Source organism: Eleutherodactylus coqui, chromosome 3, assembly GCF_035609145.1.
Source record: "Eleutherodactylus coqui strain aEleCoq1 chromosome 3, aEleCoq1.hap1, whole genome shotgun sequence".
In the NCBI taxonomy this organism is placed as follows: Eukaryota; Metazoa; Chordata; class Amphibia; order Anura; family Eleutherodactylidae; genus Eleutherodactylus; species Eleutherodactylus coqui.
The window spans coordinates 44,917,239-44,943,809 of record NC_089839.1 but is presented as its reverse complement, the minus strand read 5'-3'; the positions used below and the strand labels follow the sequence as shown (position 1 = coordinate 44,943,809).

At 46.4% G+C, this 26,571-nt stretch overlaps 1 protein-coding gene across 1 annotated transcript in view; it reads left to right on the top strand.

The window, feature by feature from the left end:
- RHOQ (ras homolog family member Q) overlaps positions 1 to 26,571 on the top strand; it is a 45,301-nt gene that overhangs the window by 15,580 nt on the left and 3,150 nt on the right. Inside the window, exons 3-4 of the mRNA XM_066595545.1 lie at positions 8,745 to 8,909; positions 10,004 to 10,099. Of these exons, the coding sequence (XP_066451642.1) occupies positions 8,745 to 8,909; positions 10,004 to 10,099 (261 nt within the window). The remainder of the gene's footprint in view (positions 1 to 8,744; positions 8,910 to 10,003; positions 10,100 to 26,571) is intronic.

Genomic DNA, 26,571 nt, shown 5'->3' with positions numbered 1-26,571 from the left:
AGTATCACTGGATCGCTCAGAGCGCTGCCGTCATGGAGGCGGGGCGGCTGGAGAGTGTTTTTATCACCCGAGTAGCTGAGAGACATATCTCTTTAAGAGGTTTCTTTTAAGATGCACTATAGCAGTAAAAAATGTTGCAAAAGTGAACGCGCCCTTTAATTTTAATCTGACTATTTCAATGACGAGGCCCGTTCACCACCGTCGTGTACGAACAGGTTGTGTGAAGTCCTCGCTGACCTTGCTTCGAGGCTCGGACAAGTGGATGACCTCATCTGGGGAGAATCTGCTGAGTTGGCAGATATTTTGCTGGGTGTGTAGATTTATGCTGGATTTGTCTCTGCGATGTGTGATGATCTTGTAGTATAAAATGTTTCCTCCCTTGTGTTCGGGGTAGTCAGCATTATCGTTCAGCGCCTTCCTGCTCTTTATACGGGCATTGCGTAGAGCGAATTCGGAACCAGTGTTTGCGACACACAACATAGCAGACCTCGTGCATCTCATCCATGTGTTCACTCCGTCAGCTGCACTTCGCATTGTCCTTTCATGGTTAAACATTGGCGCCGTGCCCAGCGTTTATTTTCGGCTCTACCGGATTGTGTCGTTCAGAGAGGCCGACTAGGATTTCTCTTTCAACCACACATGTAGCAGATGGTCTCCGCGGAGCAGAGAGTGCTTGCATGCGACGCCTCAAACTTTTATCAACTCTTCAAAGTTCTTTCATGTGCGGGGAAAGCATTTGTAGCGTCTGACAGCCAAAGCAGTGCCGTGCTTATGGGCCTAATTTCACTTTAAACCTAAAATCTGCAATTAACCCGGACATTCACTGTTATACCCCACGTTATACTCACGCGGGTGCAGACGCTGCAAGGAGGGGAGCTCTTTGGTAGAGTCCTTAAAATGTAGGGATTTGAAGGAGAGGTTTTATACTTGGCCATGGATTCTCCGGTCAGATAGCTGTTTCTCCCACTGTTTGATTTAACCCCTTAGGCCTTGTTCACATGAGCGTGTTTACTGCGTGTCTATTAGAACCATTGGTTTCCTATGATATGTTCACATGTCCGTGTTTTACAGACATGCAAAAGATAGGACATGCGTGCACCACATAGGTCCGTGCTGCGCATCAGTATTCCCCCGGGGGGTCCCATCATCACTGAACACTGTGACAGTACTGTCACAGTGTTCAGTGACAAGGGGACTCCCCGCGGGGAGTAAAGAATCCCCTGTCACAGCTGTGGCAGAGGATCGCAATGTTCTGCCATCGCTCTCAAGAGGGCTGCCGCTGCTGCCGGCGGCCCAATTGAAAGTAATGGTCTGCCAGCAACCCCTGCAGTGATTTTTCGGTGAAGGGCTTTAAATATAAGCCCTTCCCTGAAAATCATTCTTAGCATGTGTAAAAAAAAAAAATATATATATATATTCACCTCTCCGCCGCTGTCCGGGTTCGGCGCGTCTAGCCGCTTGTCTCCCTGCACTGCTCTAAAGCTCTTTCTGCAGGCGGAAATTTAAAATCCCCGCCTGCTAAAAATGCTGTATCTGATTGGTCACAGCGCTCATCCAATCACAGGCAGCGCTCAGCCATTCAAACAACGCTTGTGTGAAAGCGGCCTTAATGACAACAAGGTTGTTATCATCCAAAGGGATCAGACATTTTCAGGGGTTTTCACCCATGTTTACGGACCTTTTTTTTTTTTTTTCAGCTACCAAAATTATTTTTACTGCTTTTTAGTTTTTTTTAGGTCTTTTTTACACAATTTTTTTTTAAGGATAAAAAGTTAGAAAAAAAAATTAACTATAAATTAAAAAAAAAATATATTTTTAATTACCGTATATTCTGGCGTATAAGGCGACTGGGCGTATAAGACGACCCCCCCCCAACTGTCACCTTGTACGCCGGCAATACGGTGTAGGGGGAAAAAACAGTTCTCACCTCCCGCGGTGTTCTGCGGCGCTGCTGCAGGCTGTCGCTCCCTCCTCGTCGCCGACAGAGCATTGCTTTCTGGATGCGGGGCTTGAAATCCCCGCCTCCAGAAAGCTAATGCTGTGATTGGGTAACTTAGGCAGAGTCAGCGAATGAAAGCTGGCGCTGCGTTAGCCAATCACAGCCATTCAATGACATCATTGAATGGCTGCGATTGGCTAACTCAGGCAGCGTCAGTTAGCCAATCACAGCATTAGCTTTCTGGAGGCGGGGATTACAAGGCCTGTGATTTTTATTTATTTATTTATTTATTTATTTATTTATTTTAAACTTCTTTTTGTAACAATTTTTTTAACATCTATCTGCCCCATGACATCAAATAAGAGCTCTGGCGGTCATTCACATTTCCTTTTTTTTTTTTTTTTAAATTAAAGGGGTTGTCCCGCGCCGAAACGGGTTTTTTTTTTTTTCAACCCCCCCCCCGTTCGGCGCGAGACAACCCCGATGCAGGGAGGTAAAGAAAGCTCACCGGAGCGCTTACCTTAATCCCCGCGCTCCGGTGACTTCTCTACTCACCGCTGAAGATGGCCTCTTCCTCCGTGGACCGCAGCTCTTCTGTGCGGTCCACTGCCGATTCCAGCCTCCTGATTGGCTGGAATCGGCACGTGACGGGGCGGAGCTACACGGAGCTACACGGAGCCCCATAGAAGACTGCAGAAGACCCGGACTGCGCAAGCGCGGCTAATTTGGCCATCGGAGGCCAAAAATTAGTCGGCTCCATGGAGACGAGGACGCCAGCAACGGAGCAGGTAAGTATAAAACTTTTTATAACTTCTGTATGGCTCATAATTAATGCACAATGTACATTACAAAGTGCATTATTATGGCCATACAGAAGTGTATAGACCCACTTGCTTTCATGGGACATCTCCTTTAACCCTTCAAAGGAGCCCCAGATACATGGGCTATAACTACTGGGGCGGCGATGGGGGGGGGGGGGGGGGGCGCTATAACTACTGGGGTGGCAATGGGCAAGGCGCTATAACTACTGGGGCGGCAATTGGGGGGTGCTATAACTACTGGGGTGGCGATGGGGGGGCGCTATAACTACTCGGGCTGCAACGGGTGAGGCGCTATAACTATTGGGGCTGCAATTGGGGGGCACTATAACTACTGGGGTGGAAATGGGGGGGCCTATAACTACTAGGGTGGCAGTGGGGCCCTATAACTACTGGGGTGGCAATGGGGGGGGGGCTCTAACTACTGGGGCGGCAGTGGGGGGGCCCATAACTACTGGGGCGGCAATGAGGGGGACCCTATAAATATTGGGGCGGCAATGAGGGGGGCCCTATAAATACTGGGGCGGCAAAGGGGGGCCCTATAACTACTGGGGTGGCAATGGGGGGCCCTATAACTACAGTGGCGGCAATGGGGGACCCTACAACTACGGGGGCCCCATAACTACGGGGGCCGCAATGGGAGACCCTATAACTGCTGGGGCCGCAATAGAGGACCCATTACTACTAGAGGCACAATGGGGGACGCTATAACTACTAAGGTCGCCATAGGGGTCTTTATTACTACTGGGGCCAATATGTGAGACACTATTAATACTGGGGCCAATATAGAGGACACTATATCTGATGCCCAAAATCCAGTGGCATAATTGCGGATCAAAAATCCTCTCCGAAGGTCGATTTCCTTGTGTATGTTTTCTGCAGAGTGCGGACAAGATTTTGAAAATCTCATATATTGTGGATTAATATTCTCTGCGGAGAGTCCGAATGAAAAATTGTGAGTGAACAAAACATTTATTGAACAACACCTGCTTGTTTTAATGACTCCATGATGATAAACTGATCTCAAATTGTCCTTCGAGCCGGGACCCCCAGCGCCACCTCAGGGGAAATTCAGCATTACACAGTACTGCTTCAAATCAATGGGCTGTCTGTGTGATCCAGGACATGTTCACCAGAGCAAGAACAACGCTCTTTGTAGCTGCTCTCCACTTCGGCCAAGAGACCTCAACGGTTAACTCTTAAATTCCCTAATAAAGAATATGACAATGGGCGGACTACAGCACCCAGAGAGGTTATCAAAATTGGGATTACTTAGTTTAGAAAAAAGCTGGCTGAGAGGCGACTTAATAACTATGTATTAGGGCAGTGTTTCCCAACTCCGGTCCTCAAGGCACCCCAACAGGTCATGTTTTCAGGATATCCTATGGAAAGAACACTTGTGGCAATGTCTGAGGCACTGACAATAATTACACCACCTGTGCAACACTGAGGAAATCCTGAAAACATGACCTGTTAGGGTGCCTTGAGGACTGGAGTTGGGGAACACTGTATTAGGGGGACAATACAGATTTCCCCCCCATCATCTGTTAATACCCAGGACTGTAACAAGGGAGCGCCCTCTACTTCTAGAGGAAAGAAGCTGTCATCACGAACATAGAAGGGGGTTCTTTACTGTAAGAGCACTGAGACTATGGAACTCTCTGCCTGACGATGTGCTGATGGGGAACTCGCTAATAGAGTTTAAGAGGGGCCTGGATGGCTTTCTTGAGTGATACAATATTACATGTTATAGTCATTAATAACTTCAGAAGGGTCGGTTATCCGGGGATTATTTTGATTGCCAGATTGGAGTTGGGAAGGAATTTTTTTCTCCCTTAAATGAGGAAAATTGGCTTCTACCTCATCAGGTTTTTTTTTTTTTGCCTTCCTCTGGATCAACATTTGGGGGTAATAGGCTGAACTGGATGGGCATACTATGTGACTATATTTTCTAGTCTGGACAGCCCCTTTAAAGGCACCAGAAGCTGTATGTATAAGCAGGTAAAGACGGTCCTGGATGATGTGGTGACCCTACATCTCCGCACGACTATTCCGTCATCTGCCTCCGGCAGTAATCCCAGTCGTCGCATCAATCGCTGTCACTCTAAAAATAGCGGTCGGCTTTCCCGTCACTTTGTCCTTGTTTATTTGCTACCCATTAAAAATCCGTCTGGTTGTCTTTACATTAGTAAACCATAAAAACGGCCATTAATATGTGTTCTCTCCGCTCTGCGCACGCCGCCGCCGTCTGATCGCTGAGGCTTGGTAATTGTCAGTAGCTGCACAAGTAATTCATGTTCCGCTTGTGAATACATAGTATAAACTCCTGTCACAGGCAGATGCAGCGCCGAGTCTGAGGATGTCACTCCCATACCTACCTGCCCAACTGGTAGAGATGAGCGAGCGTACTCGCTAAGGCAAACTACTCAAGCGAGTAGTGGCTTATGTAAGCACCTGCCCGCTCGTCTCTAAAGATTCGGGTGCCGGCGGGGGAGAGCGGTGAGTTGCGGGAGTGAGCAGGGAGGAGCTGGAGTGAGAGAGAGAGATCTCTCCCCCGTTCCTCCCCGCTCTCCCCCGCAGCTCCCGGCCCCCCGCCCGCACCCGAATCTTTCGCTCATCTCTACCGGCTGGTGGTCCTTGTATATAGCGGACTACTTATACATGCGCTTCTAATGCAGAGGACTAGTCCTGTCATGATGAACGCATGCGCAAGTGGTCCACTGCATGCAAGGACAGCAGGGGAACAGCAAGGACAGCAGGGGTATCCCAAGGACAGTAAGCAGGAGATTGGCACCCCCAGCGCTGCATCTTCTATGAGCCCATGACTTTGGTTTATGGCGTTCATAGGAGCTGACAGAGCCCCTTTAACCACTTTTCGATGTCATGCGGTTGCAAAAAATGTATGGAGGGGATTCGGGAGCTGCATCTGCTACCTAACTAGCAGCTGTCAGTTGCTGCTGACAACTGCTAGCACCTGTCGCGAGTGGAACAAACACTGATTGCAGCAATTGACTATTTAAATGTAATTGTCAAAGGTGACTGTGTGTCTGAACAACCAGTTGGAGGGTGGGGGGGGGGCCCTCTGGCTCCCCATAAGCCCCCGTCTGATGGTTTAGCATGGCAGTCAGCAGCCTAGTCAAGGTTCCCAGGGCTGCTACATGTACATGTCTATTAAGCCCTGCCTATGGCTGGGCTTAATTGGCAACGTTGAAAACTACTATATACTGCAATACTGAAGTATTGCAGTAAACAGTACAAGTGATCATTGATTATAAACAGTAAAAAAAAAATGGTATCACTGTGCTCATAAAGGCCTGGGCTATTAACATATCACATTATTTATTCTGTACAGTAAAAACTGTAAAAAAGAAAAAAAAAGACAGGATGACAGAAATGTGGGGTTTTTAGTCACCCTGTTTACCAGAAGAAATTATTTTTTCTTCTCACACACACCGACTGTAAAATGCCATGTGTAATATGTAGATATATAAACCTACTGCACACTGATGAGGGGCAAACACCCCGAAGCAGCTGTCTGTGTATGGATTCTGGCTTGGCTTTCAATTCCCAGTCATTGTTACAAGGCTTGTATGAAGAGTCTAACATTGACTTGCAGGAATGCTGCCTTCCAAACGGTGGCGCTACAGAGGAGATTTTTTTTTTTTTTTAAATTGAGCCACTATGGAGAGAAAGCTGAAACAATGCATATATAAGTTTCTTTCTATACAATTCCAAGAAGGCGTTCTGATTGTTCAGCTGGACCAATTGTAGATCCAGAAGCAGGTTTGCCATCCCGTTCCTGATATGAAAACTATTCAGGTGCATTTGGTCATATTTGATACCACTAAAATAGTTTTCAGTATAGAGTTGGACACCATCAAGAATTTTCTTCAAAAAAATTTATAAAAAAAAGGACTTCCTGAAATTGACGTTTCTTGCCACACAATCTATGGGATATCTATCTATCACAGCTTATTCTCTGCAGTGACTCAAAGACAATTCTTCACATTTTTGTTCTAGTTTTACTTTAGCGTTAGGAGATGATCGAGCATTGTCCTTAGCGAGTACCTGCCCGCTCGGAAGAAAAGATTTGGGTGCCGGCGGGGAGCGGGGGAGCGGCAGGGGAGAGCAGGGAGGAACGGAGGGGAGATCTCTCCCCCCCCCTTCCGCTTACTCCCGCAACTCACCTGTCACCCGCCGCCGGCACCCGAATCTTTTATTCCGAGCGGGCAGGTACTCGCTAAGGACAATGCTCGATCGAGTAATTGCCCTTAGCGAGTATGCTCGCTCATCTGTAGTTATAAACCTACATATCATGAAGAGAATGACCCCTCCCACATCTTCCTGCGCCCAATAATTTCGGAGATATGAGTTATCAAAATTATGGTTCTTGGTGACCTTTGGAAAATTGACCCTCTGTATTTCTTCACCCCTTGATGACCTGATGGGTCTGAAAATTAAGGTTTTTCCTATACATTCTAGTAACGAGCAAATGTGCAAAGCTTTATAAATATGGGAGCTGGTTGGGTGATTTTGTCCTGGAATGACCCTACAATGTTCTCCAGGAGGTGGTACAGATGGCACAGTGTAATTGCTGCCCACCATTTGTGGAAGACTCAACTATGCTAGGAAATATTAATTTCAATTTATTGGCGGTTTTAATACTTAAAGAGGTAATCCCATCACAGAGCTTAATGATCTTTATGTCAAGAATAGTCTTTCTCAAGCCCCTTTCCCCGTTGCACCTGATTATGCGTCTCTCCCCATTCACTTCTGTGGAAGTTACAGAAAGGCCCAGCAAACATTCTAGGAACTAAAGGCCCATTTACATGCAACAATTATCGCTCAAAATTCGTTCAAATGATGGCATATGAGCGATAATCGTTGCGTGTAAATGCTGCCATCGTTCACTCTTCGGCTGAACAATGATTTTAAGGTGAGCTTAAAATCCATTGTTCAGCCGGAGAGAGATAACAGGAACCCTACACTGTGTGCTGCATGGGAGCAGCTGATTGCATTGTATTCTGCCGGCAGCCCATGCGAGAGCAAAGCAGCTGTGTGCAGAGCTCAGACCATATGCTGGGATCTGCAAACAGCTCCTGGTCGCCCTTTTACATGCAAAAGAAGATTATAAAGTGCTAATGGACATTAGTGTCCATTAACACATTATGCAAACTGATCACTAAGAGTGTCAATCTTTCAACCGTTTGAAAGATTGCCTTTGCGTGTAAACGGGCCTTAAATGTGATTTCACACATAGCAGATTTAGGAAAAATGCTGCGTTTTTGTTGCTTTGTTGCAGACAGATGTCAAATGTAGATCAATAGGGAGTTATGAAGTGTGCTAAATGTGTGTGTGTGTGTGGGGGGGGGGTATTTGGTCATTTTTGGTGTGTTGTTTGTTTGGTTTTTTTGCAGCATTTGAGGTTTTCCCATAGACTTCTCTATAGGGAAAAAATGTTGGATAAAAACTTCATATCTGTATTTCAAAAAAAAAAAAAAAAGTTTGTAAAAAATGCAGAAAATTATTGTCTTTTACAAACTGGAAAAAATGCTACAAAAATATTTGTGAAGGGATTTTTAAGTTGGATGCAAATAAAGCTTGCTTACTTGTATAGATGAAGATAAGTAGGACTTTCTACTAGGTCATTCTCACACAGGTACATTCATGTGCCCATCATACGGATGAGCGTTCCGGCCCGACCGCGTGCTTTGAGGCCAGTAGATCCGGGTTCTGGCCGGGAAGTTCATTCATATTACCGGCCCATAATTGCTCCCCCAATACAGTAAATCAGAGCTGGATGCCCCCTGCTGGATGCTTAGTGTATGAGGCAGCAGATATGGTGACATATATACATACGTCCTGTGTCCTACATTAGCAGATTCCCGCAGACGCTCGGTAATGTGTGAGCAGATGATATAATCTCCAGCGCCTGGCTGTGTTTTCTTGGTCCTGCTCACAGCATTAATCATTCCTTCTTCTTCCAGGAAGATTACGATCGCCTGAGACCGCTGTCTTATCCCATGACCGACGTTTTCCTCATCTGCTTCTCCGTGGTAAATCCGGCCTCGTTTCAGAATGTGAAGGAGGAATGGGTGCCCGAGCTGAAGGAATATGCCCCGAATGTGCCGTTTTTACTGGTGGGCACGCAGGTGGGTTATGGGCACAAGTTAGAAATTCTGATATGAATTTACAAGCGGGAAAAAAAACCCATCCCGCTCCAGCGTCATCCGGGGCATGCACAGTTCCATATACGTGCTTCATCTCCGATCCGGTGTGCACCGCACATGTGTCAGAAAACGTGGGAGCGTGCAAGAAGAACTCTGACTCCCCATCCAGTGCTGGAGCCCCGGTCCCTGCCTCACTAAACCCGGAAGAATCCCATCCCATAAATGCCATCACTTTGTAACCAGAAAGGGTGCAACCTCTGTGACCGCCCTCGATCCTCTGTGTGGTTTTAGACGGGGCGACTGTCAGGTCCATAAGCACCCGACAGCCATTCTAACGACTATCACACCTGCGCTAAGATAAATGACGGCCTGTTTATACTGAGCGAGAAATCGCTCTCTGGTCATTCTGCCTCAGTCACCTTTCGGGTGACGACAATCACTCGTAATCGCTCTTTTTTTAGAAAACCCCTTTTCATGCTGGGTGATGGCCACTAATGACCCCCAGTTCCCATACAGTTTGCCACCGAGCTTTACAATGCCATATGGATCTGCATGATTATATAGTACATACTACTGCACATTCTTTCCTCCTACTGTATCATGTGTCGGTCTACACTGCAGTTCTAGCATTCTATTCATGAACGCATTAGTATAGGGTGAATAGAAATATAAGCCCTGCCCAAATCAGAGCATTTTTTTTTTGCATTGCACTGCAGAGACTAATATTGGGGAAGGATAGATTAAAAAAGTGTATAGACTTCCTATATGTCAATATCAAAGCTAAGTAACGCTGCAATCATTGGCGCCGTCTTGAATAGCTCTTTCATAAACGTATCGCTGAGCGGAGTTTAGTAGCAGTCAGAATACCGGGGGAGGCACATTTCGTCTGGTTGTGCCCGTTTCTCGCACCTCATTAAATGTGTTATTAAATAAAAAGACTCCTTACGGAGGGCACCGGGGTGCAGGATGTTCTAGCCGGCTGATAGTTTTCCGCTTCACATTTCTTTTTGCTTGTTTCATTTTATAAAAAAAGTGAAAAAAAAATCTGATTTTTTTTATTTTTTTTTGATTTGCAGATCGACCTAAGAGATGATCCCAAGACTCTGGCAAAGCTAAATGACGTGAAGGAAAAACCCATTACTGTCGAGCAAGGGCATAAACTGGCAAAAGAAGTAAGGAAATCTTACGGGTTTCTTTTCGCTTTTCTTTTCTCCGGCTCCCTAGTTTTAGCGGCAGGAAGATGGTGTCATTACTTGAATGATTCTCTACTGATCCTTATGTAAGTCTCTGTTTAGAGGCGGCCTGTGATTTGTATGCCTGTAATGACATTTTTCTACGTCTCCGGCTGCTCTACGTGTGATGGGAAGGGACATTAGACTGGAAGTAGTCATTTCCAATGAAATGACATGCAAAATGATAGCAGAACTTACAAGCGTAATACAATGAGTGGGAGACGCGTAGTAACATTATAGACCATGGGGAATATTTTCCATTGGCAGACAGCGATATTTATTAAACCCTGAATTGGAAGGACTTAAAGGGACATTAAGGTAATCTAGCACAGTAGTCTCCTGTACTAGGATTCTGTTGTCTTCCATCTTGCAACCAAAAGGTATAAGGTATAGGTATATGTGTTGTCTGTGGCTGGGAGGCAGCTTGCTGGATTGGAGAGCACGCACGCCTTTCTTCCCGTCTCGCTGTAAGGCCTTATGCACACGGCCGTGACGGGTTCCACAAGCGGAATACCGCAGAGGAGTCCTTCACGGCGCCCCCCCCCCCCCCCCCCCCAAAGACCTCATACTTGTCTCCGGATCTGCTGCCCGAAGTACCGCATGACGCGCCGGCGGTGTCGCATGACGTGGTGGGCATGGCTTGTATTCACGCTATACTCTCGCTGTGCTACAGCGGAAGTATAGCATGACAGGCGGCTTCCATTGACTACAATGGAAGCCGTCCGCGCGAATACCCGCAGCAAATAGGACAAACTGCTATCAGTAGCTGCCAGACTATATGCAGGAGTCTCTGCCCTTAGGGTGGAGACCAATTAAGCCGCCTGACCGGAGCTCCCAGCCAGCCACTATAACTCACAGAGATATAACTCACAACCGCGCGTGCCACACCCGACCGCGGGCGCAACTTCATCCCAGGACGCCACGGCGAACCGGGCCCCTGCCGCCCGATAGTCAACACAAGGCTGCAAAGACCCATCTTTCTTTTGAACAAAAAATCGGCCTGCTCCAGCTGGTGACTTTGATCGTCTGATATGTTTCTTGGCTAAAGCCTCTGAAATATAGGATTTAAGAGCCTCATGCTCCTGACTCGACAGATTAAATATGGCCCCCTTAGGGATTGGACTATCCGGGACCAGATCAATCCCTACAATCTCATTCGCAGTGTGGGGGCAATCCCTCAGAAAGCTTCTTAGAAAACACATTTTGAAAATCCTGTAATTGGTCTAGAATACTAATGGTATCGGTGGAGCACAATGTAACAGGCATGATCCTGACAGCACCCTCCCCATCAAACTAACTCCAGAGTAGTCTAATCGAACTGAGGATTGTGCGTCTTTAGCCACGGCAATCCCAGAACGATATCCACGGACATCTCCATGACCAGGAATGAAATAACCTCCGAATATAATGCGCCCACCATGAACCGAAGTTCTGGTGTCCTCCAACGCACTACCCCAGAAGACAGAGGGGTTGCATCAATACTGGTAATGTGGATTGGCAAACCTAATGCGGTAAAACTTGACAACAGTGGTCTTACGAACTGCAAATGGATAAGGTTCACGGCCGACCCAGAATCTATAAATGACTGTCCCACCCTGTGAAAAGCCTTGTAAGACACACTACAATGTATCAGTAATTTAGGGAGTACCTGACCTCCTAGATGACCCTCCCGACAGTCACCTAGGAGCTGAAGTTTTCCTGCTTCTTCCGTAACTGCCCTTCCCTGGCAGGACGCGATGCGATGACCAGCCTTGCCGCAGTAAAAGCAGAGTTGGTTAAAACCCCGGAAGCGCCTCCGCTCTCCAGGACTCAATCGGTCCACTTCCATACCATCATCTTCGGAAGTTGACACTGGGTTACAGGCTGTAGAAGTCGAAAGAGACTTGACACCACGTTCTTGACGGGCCTCTAGCTTAGCATCCCTTCTAGACCTGAGTCTACGATCCGCTCTGGCTGCCAATTCCATAGCCCGATTCAAGGTGGATGGTGAAGGATGGGACAGCAATAGATGTTTTACAGCTACCAAAAATAAATCTTTGAGCGCACAGTCGTTTCATGTAGATTCGCCAGAATACTGCCTGGAACTAGAGCAACATTGTTCTGCCGACTGGCGTCCCTGATGTAGGGCCAACAACTTACTGACTGCATAACCTGCACGATCGGGTTCATCAAAAATATTCCCTCGCTCTAAAAAAAGAATCTACTGACTGCAGACAAGCGGAATCAGACGGTAAAGAATAGACCCATGACTGAGGCCCTTCTCTGAGCAACGACATAACAATCCCCACCCGTTGGGGATCAGACCCAGAGGAACAAGGCCGCAAGCGGAAAACAAAGATTTTTTTCCGGTTTCCCCAAAACACCTCAGGTATTGGGCATTTAGGTTCTGGTACTGGATCAGCAGCCACAACCAACCGCTGCTCATGATGGCTGAGACGCCCGACAGGACTTGAACCATCCCGGCCAGGTCATGAATGTGACCGATAAGCGCATTGTAGGACTCCATTCACATAGTGAATCCTACCCCCCTCACCCCCCCCCAAAAAAAAAAAACCCACAGGAAAATGTTTTTTGGGCCAGTTATTATGTTACAGTACTAGTGGGGTGCATAGGTATGCACGGCGCGGGGCTCCCTAACTCTCACCCACGCCAATGTCCCTTCCTGGGGATAGCCCTGAAGGTGGACACGTCCAGGCCGCCAACTTTGATCCTATGCTGCCTAAGGCAGGACAAGAAGGGATCGCTGTACCTATGCAGGTGACTACTTACTAGTACTGAAAGGCTAGGCTGATCGAATAAACCAACATGACAGGAAAACCACAGAACACAGGCAGAGCTGGATCGGGACAGGGTAACTTCCACTGGAGTAGGACTGAGATCAAACACACAGAGGACGGAACCAATAGCTGGCAACTGCTATCAGCCGCTGCCAGACTATATTCAGGAGTCTCCTCCAGCTCCCAGCCAGCCACTATAGTGTCCGCACACAGAAGCACGGCACCGCCGCTCGCCGACCCGAACGCGGACGCGTCATTCCCAGGACGCCGCGGCGAACCGAGCCCCTGCCGGCCTCATGGTAACACATTCGTTTTTATTTTTGCAGTGACATAGCTTGGCTTTTTGCAGGACTTGTTGTATTTTTCAGTAGTACCATGTCATGTACCACATCATGTTTTCGAAAATGTAAACAAATTTCTAAGCAGGGTGAAATAGAAAACAGACACAATCGTGCTGTTTTCGAGCTGTCATTTTCACGCTGCAGTAACAATGACGTTCTCTTTATTCTATGGGTCAGTACAATGAAGGCGATACTAAATTTATATATATTTTTTTATGTTCCACTACTTTTTTCTAATAAAGATTTTTTTTAATCCTCCTCATTATACCCTTTGTCCAGGGGACTTTAACTTGCAATCATCTGATTGCCTATACAGTATAATGGAATACCATAGTATTGCATTATTCTGTATTTCTACTGCTACAGGCACTACTGCCATGCCACAGGCACACCTTAATATGCAATCAATCATGGGACATCTGGGGGCCTTCAGCAGGGGAGGCCTTTTCAGGACAACTAAATACTATTGTATACCGCTTTAATTAAGAGGTGCTCTCATGGACTTTAATATTGATCATCCCCTGAAATTAGGAAGCTGCAACTCTCATAAGAACACAGTGTCCTCTTTTTATTGTTTACGTAGGTAGGGCCCCTCCTTTATACAAGTGGCTGTGCCTGGTACTGCAGTCTGTCCCATTTAAGTAAATAGGTGTAATACAAAGATTGGTACCAATCGTGTGATTTGCTGCAGCCCCTTCACTGTGCTGATCAATCAGTGAGAGTCCTGGAAGTCTGACCTGCACTGATCAAACACTAATGACCTGTGCTAAGGATGCACAATCAATGTTAAAGTGTAATTAAAGTTTAAAAAAAAACCTTCTGACACGTCACAGTGACAAGTCAGAAGTAGTGATCAATGGGGGCCCAGATGTTGAGATTCCCCTGATTGCTAACTTTCTAATGATTTGGACTGGTGGTGAATCCCCCTAGTGAATGGAAGCAGTGGTGCCCATACGTAGACACTATTCCATTTGTTTCTGAGGGATTAATGTTTAACAAATCTCCCATCCAGAGATACCGAGGAGGGATGCCCTGGATGTGATTATTATACTGTGGGGGAAGGGACACCCTAGATGTGAATATCATACTGTGGGGAAAGGGACACCCTGGATGTGATTATTATACCACGGGGAAAGGGACGCTCTGTATGTGATTATTATACTGTGTTGGAAAGGACGCCCTGGATGACTATTATACTGTGGGGGAAGGGACGCCCTAGATGTGAATATCATATTGTGGGGGAAGGGACGCCCTGGATGTGATTATTATACCATGGGGAAAGGGACGCCCTGGATGTGATTATTATACCATGGGGAAAGGGACGCTCTTTCTGTGATTATTATACCATGGGGAAGGGGCGCCCTAGATGTGAATATCATACCGCAGGAGAAGGAATGCCCTGGATGTGATGATTATACTGTGGGGGAAGGGACACCCTAGATGTGAATATCATACTGTAGGGAAAGGGATGCCCTGGATGTGATTATTATACCGTGGAGGAAGGGATGCCTTGGATGTGATTATTATACCACGGAGAAAGAAATGCCCTGGATGTGAATATCATACCGCGGGGGAAGGGATGCCCTGGATGTGATTATTATACCGTGGAGGAAGGGATGCCTTGGATGTGATTATTATACCGTGGAGGAAGGGATGCCTTGGATGTCATTATTATACCACGGAGAAAGAAATGCCCTGGATGTGAATATCATACCGAGGGGAAAGGGATGACCTGGTTGTGATTATTATACCACAAGGGGTGCGGCACACTCTGGATTTGATTATTGTATAACACTTTTTTTATTGTTTAACATTAATTATATATGTATTTACATTCGGCGACTAATAATTCCAATTGGCTCCTAAATTTTCCAGTGTAGGTAATGGCTTCTTGATCCATCTTTTAGTCTGGAGCAGTGCATAGATTATAGTGTAACAGCTAGAGGAGAGCAGGATCTTCTCAGCACTTTACTCAGCAAACGGCTGTCAGTGACTATGGCTATAATGACTTCATGTACTATAACGGAAAGCACAGCCATTTACAGCCAACCTATTCTGAAAGTTTACCAGCTTTGGAAAATGACATCAGTTTTCTGCCAGGAATATATTAGCGAGCGTATTATCAGAATGAAATCGGAGATCGGTCATTAGATATGACTTCTAAAATAAAATGAGGAAATGTACATAAAACATGAGGTCACAGTGCAGACTCACTATACGACTATTTCATTAAAGTACACTGTACGTAGTCGGGGATGCTGCCTTATTGGTACTAAAGACATAATATGCGGTGCTAAAAGCCCATTGATTTCTGTTGGACCACTCACAGCTGTCACCACCCGGTGATGTCATCGCAGGTCCTACAACATAATATAAAACACAGAGCCTGTCTAACAGAAAAAAAACACAGTAAGGGCTCTTGGAAGAGAGGGGAAAAATAACAAAATTAAAATACAACTAAGCCATAATTATCTCAGACACAACTCAACAGTCCTGACAGAAGACACCAACCTACCACCACCACAGAGATCCGGTGGACTGAAGGACCTGTGGTGACATCACTGCTGTGGGTGGAGCTATTGTATCGTTTGGTAGAAAGTACTGTATGCTGGATGCATATATCTATATTCCATAACACTTCTGCTTGATTCACAACCGGATTGGCCGTTTGGTTTGGCTGATTCACAATTCCAGCAACCTGATTGGTTGTTTGGGTTGGCTAATTCACAGTGATTGGTTGTTTGGGCTGAATCGAGCAGAAGTGTTGTGGAATATAAATATATGCTTACTGGATAAGCCAACAGCGGCCAACAGGACCTGTGATGACGTCACCGTCATGTGATCACATTTATAGGTGGAGTCAGGGATCACATGACCAAGGGCTGATCACTGTATCCAGGAATCTGCTGAGCTGGTGATGTCTGGAAATCAGCATGGATGTACCACAGCTGTGTATGTGTGGGAATCAGGATGGATGTAATAGAGCTGTGTGTGTAATGTGATGTGTGTGAATCAGGATGCATGTAGTAGAGCTGTGTGTGTGATGTGTGGGGATCATAATGGATGTACCATGTAGCACAACTGTGCGGCGCATTGTGCCACCAGAAACACTGGTACTATAATTTCCTAATAATTACTAGTATATTCTTTTATACTCTCCTGATCCCACGATGTCACCCGGTGAAGTTTACGCGCCGCACGAAAATCTGACTCTTCCATAGAAGTCTCCCATAGACTTGTATGGGAGAGCACACACAGCAATATTAAAGGTCAGATTTTCGTGCTGCACGCAGACTCATAGGATTAGGAGAGTCGGTGAAAATAAAAAATTTATCACCCGGCGTCCCGTCAGTTTGCGAACAGTCCCATAACTTAGTTTTATGGTGCTAAACGCAGGTGACAGGTTCTCTTTAAGGAAGGGAAACTTGCTTTCGCCTTGACTGCATCTCGCAGAGGACGCCTGCCAATCCAGCCGGTGACCCCACACCTTCCCTTCCTTCTGCTACGTGGCTCATTATGTGCATTATTTTGTGAAGCTCCTGGCTCCGTCTGCTGAATACCACATCGGCTTCCACACTATTTTGTCTGAAATTTCTATTCTCTGTGTATTCCTCGATGAGGACGCAGGCGGATGAGAACCGCCGCCTGCAATTTTTGCTGCCTACTGAACAGGAAGATAAATTGTCTTTCAGAAAAGTGGTCCCATTTCAAGGACAATGTGTTTCTTTCTATCTTTTCCAGGTAATTTAGCTTTAGCGTCCTCTGTTATCCGGCACTCGTGTCGCTCTCATCAGACTTGTCCCGTTATTTTATTATTTAGCTTTAGTATCGGTGCTGCAAGAGGTCCGGGATGAGGGGGGGGGGGGGAGGGGGATCTGTATTTTCACCAAAATCACATTAAAATGCTGAGTAACTTTATAAATACAAGAGAAAATCAGTTTGTGATAAGTATTTTATTTTCTTCCGTATAGAGCTGTAAGTAAGGCTGGTTTCACACGGGCAAAAAAAATCACACAATTTTCACGTGATGCGAGAGTGAGTACACACGCAGCATTATAAAACCAATGATTTTTAATGTTATCATTCTCAGTTGCAGCACCGACCCCATTGAAAGCAATGGGAGAACTCTGCAATCCTCTGCAGTGGTTGTGACAGACGCAGCAGGGGAATCCCTTGATCCATGCCTGGAGGAATCCCTTGATCCATGCCTGGAGGAATCCCTTGATCCGTGCCTGGGGGAATCCCTTGATCCGTGCCTGGGGGAATCCCTTGATCCGTGCCTGGGGGCATCTCTTGAGCCGCGCCTGGGGGCATCTCTTGAGCCGCGCCTGGGGGCATCCCTTGAGCCGCGCCTGGGAGCATCCCTTGAGCCGCGCCTGGGGGCATCCCTTGAGCCGCGCCTGGGGGCATCCCTTGAGCCGCGCCTGGGGGCATCCCTTGAGCCGCGCCTGGGGGCATCCCTTGAGCCGCGCCTGGGGGCATCCCATGAGCCGCGCCTGGGGGCATCCCATGAGCCGCGCCTGGGAGCATCCCTTGAGCCGCGCCTAGGGGCATCCCTTGAGCCGCGCCTGGGGGAATCCCTTGAGCCGCGCCTGGGGGAATCCCTTGAGCCGCGCCTGGGGGAATCCTTTTTTCACATGAAAACGCCTCATATCCACAGGGCTTTCACATGGTAGAAAGTGCGATATCTGTGTGAAACTAGCCCCGTGTGCCCATGTGAAACTAGCCTCAATCCGCATGTTTTACCACTATAAAGGGTCACAATTCTATACCATATCATTTCCTAATGGGTTACACAAAGATATCAACTGATCCCTTACCTTGTGTATAGAACATAAGTGTCTAATTGGTGGTGGTCCGACTGCTGGGACCCCCACTGATGGCAAGAACAGGGGTCAGGAATGGAGTGTTGGCAGAGCCTGCATGCTATTGGTTGCTAAAGCCAAGCCAGGTACAGTGGTCAGCAATCTCTGGCATGCCCATAGACATCCTATAAGGGTACACTGGACCTCTCTATTTGTGATCGGTAGGGGTTCCAACAGTCGGACCCCCACCAAACGCTTATCTCCTATGCTACGAGAAGGAAGTAAGTTGATATCTTGGGATAAACCATTTAAAGCATCTTAATAGGGGTCAAAGCTCCATGTTCCCTGACAACAGATTTCAAACATAATGGGGCTTATTTACTATTGAAAATTTGACAATTTTCTAACGCAAATCACAGCAGAAAATTGTCAGATATGCCTTGTGCCATATTTACTATGTATTTTAGACAATATTTTTTCACTGTCTGATGAAGGGGCGTTCCTTCATAGAAAAGGCGGCATGGCCTAAATGCAACCTTGTGTGTCCAAAAAATGGCGCAATTTTTGTAGTAAACTAAGCCAACTAAAAGGTGGTATAAAGTTAGACTTGACGGTCTTCGAATTCAACAGATCTATCATTCAGCATAGGTACTATGATAAATCTGGCGCATTTGAAGACTGTCTAGTCTAAGGGCCCTTTTTTTACATGGGCTGACTGATAGGCACTAAAGTGCGTAGATGAATGGCTGCCTTTTTATATGGACCGGTCGCGGTTTGATCTTTATACTTTATTGTACATCCTTCAGTCACGGGCAGCATTAACACTGAACGACTATTGTTTAGCTCCCCAGGGTCTACTAATTAATCTAAAGGATAATTGTTCTGTGTAAGGCCTCATGCAGATGGCTGGGTCGGAGAATTCTCGCAGCAGGATGCGACCTGTGCCTCTGCAGTGACCACCGTGGGTCACCTCCTCCCCGGCGTCTTCTCCGCTCTGCTATGTGCCAGCTGCCACATGCGCAGAGCAGAGCCGGCGTGTCAGAGGTGACGTTTCTGTGCAAGCCTCTGCCAGGCCCGCACAGAAATAGGACATGACGCAATTTGTTTACCGCGCGAGTTTTCACGCGGTCAAATCGGGGCTGTCTGCATAGGATTGCACTATCTAATCCAATCCTAGGGCAGCGAGCACAGGCAGAAATTCTGCAGGAAATCCCGCCACAGAATTTCCGACCGTGTGCAGGAGGCCTAAATTTATGCTGTCTTAACTTTAGACAGCATTAAGAAATAAGCACGATTAATCTGGATGTCTGCAGCCATAGTTGAACTATTTAAGCCCATGTTATTGTGGCTGATTTGGAGCTCGGTATCAGAAAAACTGGGCTCCAACTATTATAATGATACATAACTTTTCAAACAACTTGTGCTTCAATGATAGCCAGTGTTATAACTAGCAAAACTGCTTTTTTGCCTTCTGTCAAGTGTGTTACTGGAGAGGGCAGGACAGCGTAAGGTGAAGTGGAGAAATGAAAGAGTCATCCTATTGATTAAATTCTATGAGAGCAGAGGGGAGGTGGGAGAGAAGGGGAAATGAGAGGAAAATTCATGATGCGAGTCATGTAATGACCAGAAATGGTGGTATTCCTCATGCACAGATGAGTTTTTTCTGAAAAGTCAGTTACACTTTAAGAAATCTAACAGAATACTCCCTCGAATCATCTCTTGGTCCTTATGGCTCCCCCCCCCCTTTTTTTATACTCTCTTATTTCTTCTTTACTCTTTTTACAATCTTTCCCCTTCTTTTCAGTGTTTGTCAATATAAGAACATACTCTCATCTAATCTGATCAATATTTATTTTAATGTGTTGCTGTTGACACTCATTATCTAGTGTCAACATTGTGTCTAGTCTGCCTCTACCTATGACTCATAGATGGATGCTTTGCCTTTTGTTTATTGTCTCTTCCCTCATTAGCATTTACGTAAGCCACTCAGGTCAACTGCTCTTCTTGGTCATTGTCTTCGCTTTTGTCCAAGAAATGTTTGTGCTTGGAATAGAAAACAGAATCGGCATGAAGTTATGAACCTATTTAGATCTCTTCTACTTGAGAGTCATCGGACCCCGCTGTTGTTGGTGGGTCTGGATGACTAAACTTTAATCTGTATGGGGGGTCTTACGGACTTTTTCAGTAGATTTATAGTAAGCCTGTCATTAAAATTTAACCTCCTAAACGAATACTAAACATAAGTGGTGGTGGGGTAATATGAAGATAAGCACAAGCATACTGTTGTGGCACGCCAGACGAAATCAGGAAGTGGAGCCAGGGTGACGTTACCCCCGGTCCTCGTGGCCATAAGATGTCCATGGTCTCCATTTTCCCCGTGTGGAAGACTCAGATAAACTTACAAATGACAGACATTTGTGCTGCCTTCTTCCTGTCACTGTGGAGGGCCCCAGAGGTGTTGTCTGTCATAAATCCCTCACTAGGTTCGTGTATAATGTGGCCTTCTTCACAGCCCCGCTAAAACATCTTCTGTGGTGTATGGACTGATTGGCCAACAGGGAGGCGTTTTCCCTAGCCGACCAATCAGCCATAATGGAAGTGTATTTATTCTGGCTCCGCCTGTTGGCGCCTTAGTGACAAAGCCAAATTTTGGAAATCTGACGTGTCACTTTAACATAGAATATCTCCGTAAAGCTTTTGCATATTCAAGTCATTCTGACATTGTTTTTTCGCAACATATACTTCCTTTAGGTGGTAAAAATAGACCAATAGAATTTGTATAGATTTATTAAAAGCGCCAAAAGTGGGAAAATTTTGAAAAAACTGTCTTTTCCTCACATTTTCAACTGCAATTTGTCAAATATGTGGCAAACATACCGTACAAATTTTTGATTAAATATATATTTCCATCTGTTTACTTTATTCTGGAAGCACATTTGAAAAACTTTAGTGTTTTTTCTCTTAACGTACACATTTACAGTTTGGCCAGGTCTGGTCAACTTTTTAATGTATTGGGCCTTCCAACTCCAACTGCTAATGTTGGAGAAGTATGAGGATCGGGCGATTGCCCTAAGCCTTTTGTTCTCGAGCCGACCCAGGTCATTAAGAACACATGCATGTCTGTGGGTTTACGTCCTCCCTAATGTGTATGGCCAGACACAGATACTGTATTTTAGATTACTAGACATGACTGGTGCTAGACATTATGTCTTCCCCTAGCACTTATGCAAATGTAGAGACTATCTTGCCTAATCCAGTGACAGAAATATAAACGGTTACACATAAGAAAACGAACACTTCTCATTTTGTGGCCACTTTGGTTTTTGCAGTTTATGCCAAAGGAGAACCTTTTCTGATGACCCCGGCAGATATTAAAGCGAAGCTGCAGTATGGAGTCACTATAATACATTGCATACATAGCAGTTCCTTAATATACTGTTAATTATTGGAATCTCTAGATTCAGCTATGGAAACGCTCAATAATCTCATGCAAGTAAGTTACACTCAACTGACTTGCCGTGCAGAAGAGGTACCAGAATACAGGCTTCCCACCAGATTATTATGGGACAGACCCGTTAGTAATAGGAGGCGATCAGAATAATATACTGCACAAAATAATGAAGGAAAGATGATGATCTTGCAGGTAGCATAACATTCATTGTGACGTCTCGTCTGTCACATGTGGTCAGTGTGAACCTGCTCCCAACTGTGAGGAGAACAAGACCCCAATGGCAACCCGCCAACTCTGGTGTCCTCTCACAAATGCCAATTGAGCTGTGCAGGGCTGGGCGGTGGGCACATGTCTTACCACAGAACGTCGGACCCTCATGGAGTCTGTTTCTGACAGTCTGGTCAGATACGAGCAGACCGGTAGTCTGCTGGAGGTCAATTTGTATTGCTCCTGCAGCGCTCCTCCTATTTCTTCGGTCCTGATCCTGGGTTGATGCCCTTCTTCGGTCTTGATCCTAGGTTGATGCCCTTCTTCGGTCCTGATCCTGGGTTGATGCCCTTCTTCGGTCCTGATCCTGGGTTGATGCCCTTCTTCGGTCTAGATCCTGGGTTGATGCCTTTATTCAGTCTAGATCCTGGGTTGATGCCCTTCTTTGGTTCTGATCCAGGGTTGATGCCCTTCTTTGGTTCTGATCCAGGGTTGATGCCCTTCTTTGGTCCTGATCCAGGGTTGATGCCCTTCTTTGGTCCTGATCCAGGGTTGATGTACGTCTTCGGTCCTATCCAGCTCTCTTTGTGTCCTGGTATCTCCTCCATGCTCTTGAGACTATGCTAAAAGACAGCAAACCTTTTTGTTGTTGCACGTATGGATGTGCCATCCTGGAGGAGCAGGACTACCAGTGCAATGTGAATGGGCTGCAGGTAGCGCCTCATGTACCAGTAGTGACATGGAAACCAGCAAAACACAGAACAAGAGAAGAATCGGTCAAGGAGAGAGAATAGTCTCCATTCCATTATTGGGGGCGTCTTACTTTTGCCTCCCCAGTGCTCTCCTTGTCACTTTAATTTTCACCAAAGCAGGTGAAATTGATTCACAATTGTTACCGTTTCCTAAAGGCAGCATCATAGACCCCATCACCCACTATAGGAGTCAATGGGGGTGTGCAAATGCACACCCGATCCCGGTGCAATTGCGCAATGAACTGAGCAAGTTGGTGAAGAAATCAAAAACACTGGGGACTAATTAGGCTGCACAGCCATTTCAATCACACCAGGGGTGTGTCCCACACTGATGTGAACAGTCCTCGGCAGCGCAAAAAGATCAGTAAAAGGCGCCGATACACGTGCAATAGCGCAACATTTTGCGTTGAAGGGTGTGCTATCACATGCGTTTTTGCGCTTATGCTTGTGTGGGCCGCCCTAAGGGCGCCATTACACATGCACTAGCCGCGACTGCCAGCGCTCATCTCTTCCCAACAATTTTTTGTTGGGCTGAAAGATACCCATGTAATAGCGGGGTTACTGGGCTGATTGATATCCCTGACGTTTAAGTGACTTGGGACTGTACTGTGATGTTCAAGAATAGCTGCACTTTAGCTAACTTTTGGCATTTCAAAAGTAGTCATGAGTGGGGGTCCTCCAGCCGATCAATACTTCTCACTCGTCTCTATGACATGTCAAAAGTAGTCATCAGTGGGGGTCCTGCAGCTGAGACCCCTGCAAATCAATACTTCTCATGCGTCTCTATGACACGTCTCTATGACACAAGTTAGCTGAAAGCTCAGCTAGTAAGTGTTGAGCGGGGTGTGAGGGGATTGCTGTACAAGCACATTTAGGATGTGACCTCGGTGTGACCACCGCTGCTGCAATCTAGTTTACCTGTAATTCGCTATGAAGAGCAGTTCTTTTATTTGCCTGCAAAATGATGTAAGCCTGGAGGACGCCGCGTCCCTCCTCCCTCCGTGAGCTGCAGCACCAAGAGAAGAGCCAAGAGCACAGCAAATCCAGATGATCAGGGGGACGTGTGCTGCCCAATACTGGAAGTTGTTTAACAGCTTGTATCCTTATGGGACATGAAGGCCCACCCACAGTACGACCACCACTGGCCGTCTAACACGTTACAGCCCCTTTGTGTCGGTGTCCACGGCTTAATATTCTTTCTACATGTAGATAGATTAACCCTTTAAGGACCTGGCTATTTTGGGATGCAAGGATATTTGGGGGATTTTCATTTCCACTTTTCAAGAGCCATAACTTTTTTATTAGGGCTTGTTTCTTGCATGGCGAACTATAGTTTTCATTGGTATCGTTGCTGGGTGCATATCACGTATTGTAAAATTTTTATTATTTTTTTGAGAGCAGGGAGAGAAAACCTCAATTCTGCCATTGTTTTTTAATTTTTTATTACAATGTCCATCATACAGCATAAATGACAATACGTTTTTTCTGCGGATCGGTACGATTACAACGGTACCAAAAACATTATACTTTTTTTTAGTTTTTTTCCACTTTTGAACAATAAAAACCCTTTTGTTTGTGGAAATTATAATTATTTTTGCATCGCTCCCTTTGTGACCCCTTTGCATGCTGCGTCTAAGGGGTTAATAGTGGGGGTGGTCTCTGTACTTATTCACCCCCGCTGTTGCAGCGGTAGGACGGCTATCTGTAACAGCCGGCTCCCGCTGTCGGATGGGGTGGCGTCTCTTCTGTATCCACTTTTATCACTCAATTACAGGATAATGCTGCTGCGCTCATAAAAACATACAAAATGAGCGGAAGTGAACGATAATCGGTTTAAACGTGAACAACGAATGAGAATCGTGCACTTTTCGTTGGTGGTGCAGTTTCAGCAGGACTACATGTCATCGTTGGCGCACGCACTTACATTACGTTTAAACACTCCCGCCCAGTGTTTCATGTATGTATGTGAAAAGCCGACCGAGAAGTGAAAAATTGTCAATGATGATGACCTGCTGGCCTAAACAGACTGAACAAGTCAGCGGTGACGTCACTCCCTCGTTCACACGAAAAGCGGCTCATCTAAAAGGGGCAAAACATAGTGTGGAAGGCTGAAAAAAAGACATATGTCCATCCAGCTCAGCCTATTGCCCTCCAATGTTGATCCAGAGGAAGGCAAGAAACCCCAATGAGGGAGAAGCCTTTTTACTTCATTTAAGGGGAAAAAATTCCTTCTCTACTCCAATCTGGCAATCGGAATAATCCCCGGATCACCGGCCCTTCTGAAGGAATCAGTGATTATAACATTATATTGTATTGCTCAGTAAAGACATTCGGGCTCCTCTTGTGCTCTTTCATTGAGTTCTCCATCACCACGTCCTCAGGCTTCTTTCACACGAGCGCATATCGGCCGGCCGCATATAAATGCTACGTTGGGGCTGAAAAACCTGGTGAACGGGTGCACAAATCAAACGTTTGTGCGCCCGTTCATATGGCCATTTCCTCTCCCCATCGCAGGCCTACCTGTCTTCCTCTTAGCTCGGTCTGGGAGGGGGCGGAGCTAAGCACTGGACCGCTCCACCTCCTCCCATTAATGCCTATGGACAAGGGGTGAGGAGAGGGTGTGTGCTTAGCTCCGCCCATGCCCCGCCCCTTGTCTATAGCCACCAATGGGAGGAGGCGGGGCAGATCAGTGCTTAGCTCCGCCCCATCCCCTTCCATTGCACAGAACGAGAGGGAATGAAGACTGGTAAGCCTGCATGAGTTGGGGGGGGGGGGGAGAGAACAGAGGGAGGGAGTTTAGCAGCCACGCCGCTAAACTCCCTCCCACCTACGGCCACTGCCACGGGCTCCCATAGGAGCCTGTGCAGCGGCTAGACGTATTCCGGCCCAAACATAGTTCCAGAACTATGTTTTGGGGCCGACGTTAAAACGCCCGGCGCTATATTGGCTGGCCGGGCGTTTTTACGTCTCGCAAATACGCCCATGTGAGCTAATACATCAGATCACAGCGCATATTGGCCGGCCGTGAAAACGGACGGACAATATGCGTTCCTGTGAAAGAAGCCTCAGGTAGAGAGTTCCATAGTCTCGCTGCTCTTACAGTGAAGAACCCCGTTCTATGTCGGTGTAAAAACCTTCTTTCCTCTACATGAAGAGAGCGTTACAGTCACAGTCCTGGGTATAAACAGATGATGGGAGAGATCTCTGATATATCTATACATAGTTATTAGGTCGCCCCTCAGCCGGCTTTTTTCTAAACTAAATAACCCCAATTTTGATAACCTCTCTGGGTATTGTAGTCCACCAATTCCAATTATTACTTTAGTTGCTCGTCTTTGTACCCGCTCAAGCTCTGATCTGTCCTTCTCGAGTACCGGTGCCCAAAACTGGCCACAATATTCCATGTGTGGTCTGACCAGTGATTTGTAAAGAGGAAGAACAATGTTCTTGTTTTGTGCCCCTAGACCTCTTTTGATGTAACCCATGATCCCATTTGCCTTGACAGCAGCTGCCTGACACAGGTTGCACCAGTTAGGGTGCCTACCCACTAGCGTTTTTTTTCCCTGCGGAATTCGCAGCATTTTTTTCTCGGCAGGGGTCTATGGGACTTGTAATGTTAAAATCGCGATCGCGCAAAATCGCAATTTACCGCGAAATCGCGATTTTAACATTACAAGTCCCATACACCCCTGCAGAGAAAAAAATGCTGCGAATTTCACAGGGAAAAAAAACGCTAGTGGGTAGGCACCCTTAAGGTTACACAAGAACAGGGGTCCCATGTCTCCTTATACTCTTCACTATGTCTTTGGCTGTGAGGAGGACCTTGAGTGGAGTAGCAGCTGAGCATGGACATTGCCACTCTGTTCAACTCTGAGACTACCGGAGATCACCAAGTACAAGAGCTTGTCTATGTCCGGTAATACCACTGAAATGCTCAGACGCTGCTCCGTTCAAGCTCCAAAGCAGGAAAAGGGTGATAAATGATGGATCACTAGGGCCCTACCACTGGAACCTCTAATCGACTGTAAATACAGGTATTCCATCTGTTATGCCTCATGCACAGAATCTGTGCGTGCCCG